General features: G+C 38.0%; 1 protein-coding gene across 2 annotated transcripts in view; it reads left to right on the top strand.

Annotated features, from left to right (window-relative positions):
* DLG2 (discs, large homolog 2 (Drosophila)) overlaps nucleotides 1-5610 on the top strand; it is a 671422-nt gene that overhangs the window by 316133 nt on the left and 349679 nt on the right. For both annotated transcript variants that reach the window (XM_009323461.1, XM_009323460.1), the window contains one exon: nucleotides 2444-2568. In XM_009323461.1, coding sequence (XP_009321736.1) covers nucleotides 2444-2568 — 125 coding nt within the window. The remainder of the gene's footprint in view (nucleotides 1-2443; nucleotides 2569-5610) is intronic.

The raw sequence follows: 5610 nt of genomic DNA, 5'->3' as shown, positions 1-5610 counted from the left end.
AGGTTTTGTGGATTTGGAAATCCACCTCCATTCAGAAACACTGGTTATTGCATATTTTCTAAATCTGTTTGGAGTTAAGAATAAACCCAACAATTTTATTTTAATTTTTTTTTGGGGGGGGTGTCTTAAAAATCAAGTATTACACAAACTTTCTAGAAAATTGTCCTTGCTTTTAGTAGTGTTTTAAGGCTTTTGTTCCAGGCTTCATGAAGTGTGTATAAGTATACATTTTTTTTATTCTTATGTGTTGGAAGATTAGCTTCATTAATAATATGACATATAGAAAAACTTACAGGAAAATATTCTTAAAGTATTTTTAGAGTGCATGTTGGTGTAGAGTGCACTGTATAATTAGGCATGTGTTAAAATATTGGGAAAATAACCTGAATCTGAGATCATAGAATCATAGAATCATAGAATCATTAAGGTTGGAAGAGACCTCCAAGATCATCGAGTCCAACCATCAACCCAACACCACCATGCCTACTAAACCATGTCCCTAAGCGCCTCATCTACCCATCTTTTAAATACTTCCAGGGATGGTGACTCAACCACTTCCCTGGGCAGCCTGTTCCAATGTTTAACTACTCTTTCAGTAAAGAAATTTTTCCTTACATCCAATCTAAACCTCCCCTGGCGCAACTTGAGGCCATTTCCTCTCGTCCTTTCGCCAGTTACTTGGGAGAAGAGACCAACACCCACCTCGCTACAACCTCCTTTCAGGTAGTTGTAGAGAGCGATGAGGTCTCCCCTCAACCTCCTTTTCTCCAGGCTAAACAACCCCAGTTCCCTCAGCCGCTCCTCATAAGACTTGTTCTCCAGACCCCTCACCAGCCTCGTTGCCCTTCTCTGGACATGTTCCAACATCTCAACATCCTTCTTGTAGTGAGGGGCCCAAAACTGAACACAGTATTTGAGGTGCGGCCTCACCAGTGCCGAGTACAGGGGCATGATCACTTCCCATCAGATGATCCTGATGATGAAAGGGAGATTAAATCAAAGATTGATAATGCTGCCCTGGAGATGTTTATTAACTCTAGCGAAAATATAAACAGAGTGTTTCAGTATTATAATGTTTTTCGTATTATAACTAGCTGAGAAGCATTAAAATATGTGTAGTCCTAAATCCTTCTGCTTGGATTATAAATTAGTTTAGTACTGAAAATTTATTCACAATTATATGCTGATAGCAGAGCTGCAGATTGCATGTACATCTCTTGAGTAATGAGAACGGCATTGCTTGTGAATGTAGAATACTGATAACAGAATTAAGAACTTGATGTGCTGCAGGCAGGCAACATGCAGGCTTTCACACACAAAATGCGTTGCATGCCTGACCTACTAATTGAAGCAGAATTCAAAAATGCAGAAATGAGATTTGATTTAAATTTAAAAAAGTAGAGAGGTGCTATTTTTATTAGTAACTCTTCTCACTAGGACCAAACCGGATACCTGTCCACAAGCAGGAGTGAAGGAAACAAACTCCCAATAATCTGAGAAATTTAGTGAAATAAGAGAAAAGTATTTTTAGTGCCCTAAACATATTTCATTCACAGAAGTGTACATCTTCTGCAATATCAATAGTCTTGTATCACTGTGATAAGCCTAAATACCTAATTATAAAAATACTTTGGGATGCGAGAGACTTAAAGGGTCGAGTATTACATTTAATTTATTCAAAAGAATGTCTCTGACAAATGTGAATTTATACAGAAAAGTATAATGACTAATATATACTTCCAAAAAAGGGTTAGAATTGTGGGTTTGAACTGTATGTGAAAAACAGTGACTTAAGTTGCAAGTGTTTGTATGTGTGTACACACCTATTTAACTTTCACAATATTCACACAAGTAGTAAAAGCAATAAGGATTATTGAGTAGACCCTCATAATGTGTCTTTCAAATATTTCGTTCTAGCAAATCAGTAAGATGCAAGAAATAGTTTTGTTTTGTGAATTTTTTTTTTTTTAAACCATGTGAATCTGAGCAATGATCACTTTTCAACAGAAAATGGTGTACTAAAGTACTTCAGGACTAAATGTTACTCACTGTTTCTGTGTGTAAATGACAGTGAGTTTTAAAGTCTTTTTTCAAAGCTCTGAAGTGTTTTTAGCCTCTAGTTCTCATTGACTTCGATAAATTCCTATTGGTGTTCAGATGCTAATTTATGTGGCTGCTGTTGAAAACAATTAAATTTAGGTCAAATCCTGTTTCTGCAGGAGCATCCATTAACGTTGCCATTAACTCTGGGAAATCTTTGTGTTCGCAGCCTCTGTTCTTTAACTGACAATTAATTTTTTCTGACTGAGTCACCTGCCTTCAAGTATGGAGTTGACAAATAAAGGGCTTTCTTTAAGAAGCAAGGATACTTTGCTCCTGCACTGCATATAAATTCTGTAGAAATCTAGCATCTATGATGCATTTACTGTTTTTATTTTTCCAGGGGAATTCCGGCCTGGGGTTCAGTATTGCTGGAGGAACAGATAACCCACACATTGGGGATGATCCTGGGATATTCATTACTAAGATTATACCAGGAGGAGCTGCAGCAGAGGATGGAAGACTCAGGTAAAAACTGACTCATTGTGTACGTTTGGAAACAAAATGCATCATTATTATAAATTATTCTCTAGGAGTCAAATGCGAACTGGGTCTTTCACTGAGTCAGGGGAAGTAAATGACATGACTAGAGTTTCCTTTCTGCTAAGGTAGGAGAGCTGATTTAAGTAGCTTAAAGCAACAGAATAAGGTTAGTTAAGTCCTGTATAAAGGGGCATTTGCTGGCAGCACCTCCATCTTTCTACCAGTCACTTCATTTAGTACAAAAGGCAAGATGGGGACAGGAGATGGAAACAGGCATATCAGCATGAAAGTCTTCTCTGCTTGGTCTTTGTAAATTCATGGCTGAAGAACTATGCATTAGTGTTATACATTAAGGCTATCAAGACTTCCCAAACTACAGAGCCATTGCTAAATAGTCATAGCTATTTGTGGGCACTCCCTGTTATCTGACTGCTGTAGTGAGGTGTGCTAACCTCTGTTTCCAAACATTTTTTACTCTGTGAAGATGTGACGGCTATGCTCTATATTCTCAGTCACGTCCAGAGTAGTTTATTGCTGTAGCTCCTAAGATGGACACACAGGTCACTTGTGGTTCTCAAATACGTGGTAGCACATCTCTTAAACAAGAGGAACCACAGAAGTGCTTGTGCTTCTGTTCCTTTATGGACTGAATACAGAAAGGCTTCCGTCTGTCACAGAGGCTGCCACCCATCTGTCAGTAATGAAGCCTGCTGATGCTCCAAAAAGGCAGTTTAGCTGGAAAGACTTGGGATAAAATTGTGAAGCTTTCGTGATCTCAGCAATGGAATCTAAGCTCTGGGAGCCTTTGCCAAAAACAGATGGACTAAAATTCATTAAATATGACCAGATGGTAGCAATAACTTTTTTCCCAAAGCCTTTTCCTTTAATTCAAAGTTAAAAGTAGGGGGAGTTGGCCAGTTTTTAGAGCAAGTTTTGGATATTTCTTATACTAGGTTAGTAATTTGATTTTGGAAACGATTCTTATTTTTACTGTGATAGTGATGAGGAGTCATGGTGGTTGACAGTGCCTGAAGAATTTACGGTCTAAATAAGATTGCAGACAAAAGGAGTAGGAATAATCTCACGTAACATTCTGACTAAAATGCAGCTATCTACCCCTAAGCTAGTCATCTTAGAGTCTCCTAACAGTCAGTGAAGAAAAACCTAAGCATTTCTAGGTTGTGATTCATCTCGTCCTAAAGTCAATGCCTAAAATAGAACAGAAGAATCACATCATAAAAGGGCCTATATTTTCACTGGTGACTCAAATGAAAAGGAGTTTCTTCAACTAGTTCAGCTGTAGTCATTTGTACTGTAAATGTCTGCATTGGGCCAGATGAGCTTCATGCAAAACAGAACATGGGGAAACAGCAGTATTTGGAAATCATGCTATCAAATTTGACATTATGAACAGCATAGGAAAGTCTTAAACCTGCATCTCCCTTTCTACAAATGGGAAAGAATCCCTTGCAAAAAATAATATCTTTTTAGTAGAGTTTTTAATTAATTTTGAAACCTTCTTTAGTTTAAGCTATTAAGAAGACAGAAGCCATTGCAGTATTTTGTCATGCTATCTTTGTGTGAAATCAAATATTTCATAACTCATCGCTATACTAATTAACTACTGTAAATTTAACTCATGATTATTTAGTAATTACTGTGTTGTAAAGGTCTTAGAAAGACCTTCTAAACCCACAAAAAATAGCATGCTAATGCAATTCATTAATCTGTATTAAGATTAGACCTGGCAAACTTTGTGTTTTGTAGTAAAAGTTTAGTAGTACAAGTATAGTTGTCTTATTACTAAGACTTAGATAATATTCTTAGAGTATAGTATGTGTTAGCACATTTTGAAGTAAAATGCTCTAATTGATAAGCATGTATTTGGCATGGTTGTTTTTCCTATTCTCATTTGTAAACATAGATTTTACAAAGATTCCTCCTTTCCTTGTTTTATCTGGTAAGTGGGTTCCACTTTGCTACAACGCTAGCAAAGACACGATCCTGTTATGTTTTAGGAACACCTGAAAATCTATTTATCAGTGATCATTACTGATATGCCACTGAAGAGAAGAGCTATCCTGGGGCAGTCTCCACTGACTTACATGATAATTAATTTTACATAACAGAGAGTTTATCAGCTAAGGACACTCTATAGCAACAAAAGCTCAACAACATGCAGTAACATCTGCCAAGAATAGCAATAACCTAGGTTCCTAGCAAAAGCCCAATTTTGAATTACCTGAGAATGGGAGATCGGTATTTATGGACAGAAAAACTATATACTTTCTCATGTCCATTTTTGCCTCAGACTCTGTCTGCAGATACCCTATATTATATAGCAGTGTGGACTGTTTGAACTGGCTTCTTAATCTACTGCCTGTTTTTAAATCATAAAAGCCTGTAAAATCACTTTTACTGCATTTTACATGAAGTCCCTTTGATCTAACTTAGCTGACTGAAGTTCTTCAAATAGTGAGATTGTGAAAGTGACCTGCAAGAGATGGACTTAATGCTACAGACCCTTGCAAATTTTTTACGGGTATAGGTGGTATGACAAGCGGAGGAGTAGGTCAAATGGAGCTCCGTGTAAGTCCAACAAAAGCAAATGCAACCTCCTGCACCTGGAAAGGAGTAACTCTCCAGTGGACAATTTATAGTTATAAGTAGTAAATATCAGGTATAAATGCCTGATGGGAGGGAATGAAGACGAAGAAGCCAGACTCTTATCAGTAGTGCCCAGTGACAGGGCAAGAGGAAATGGACACAAGGTAAAACACATGGAATTCCACCTGAACATCAGGAAACAATTTTTTACTGTGAGGGTGACTGACTCTGGGCACAGGTTGCCCAGAAAAGTTGTGGAGAGTCCATCCTTGGAGATATTCAAAACCTGACCAGACATGTTCCTGAACAACCTGCTCTAGCTAACCCTGCTTCGGGGGGGTGATGAGATGAACTCATGTCGTGGTTTAACCTCAGTCGGCAACTGAGCACCATGCAACCGCTCGCTCACTCCCGCCCCCC

This window comes from Pygoscelis adeliae, unplaced genomic scaffold (assembly GCF_000699105.1).
Source record: "Pygoscelis adeliae isolate BGI_AS28 unplaced genomic scaffold, ASM69910v1 Scaffold84, whole genome shotgun sequence".
NCBI lineage: Eukaryota > Metazoa > Chordata > Aves > Sphenisciformes > Spheniscidae > Pygoscelis > Pygoscelis adeliae.
This window is presented reverse-complemented; position numbering and strand designations above follow the sequence as displayed.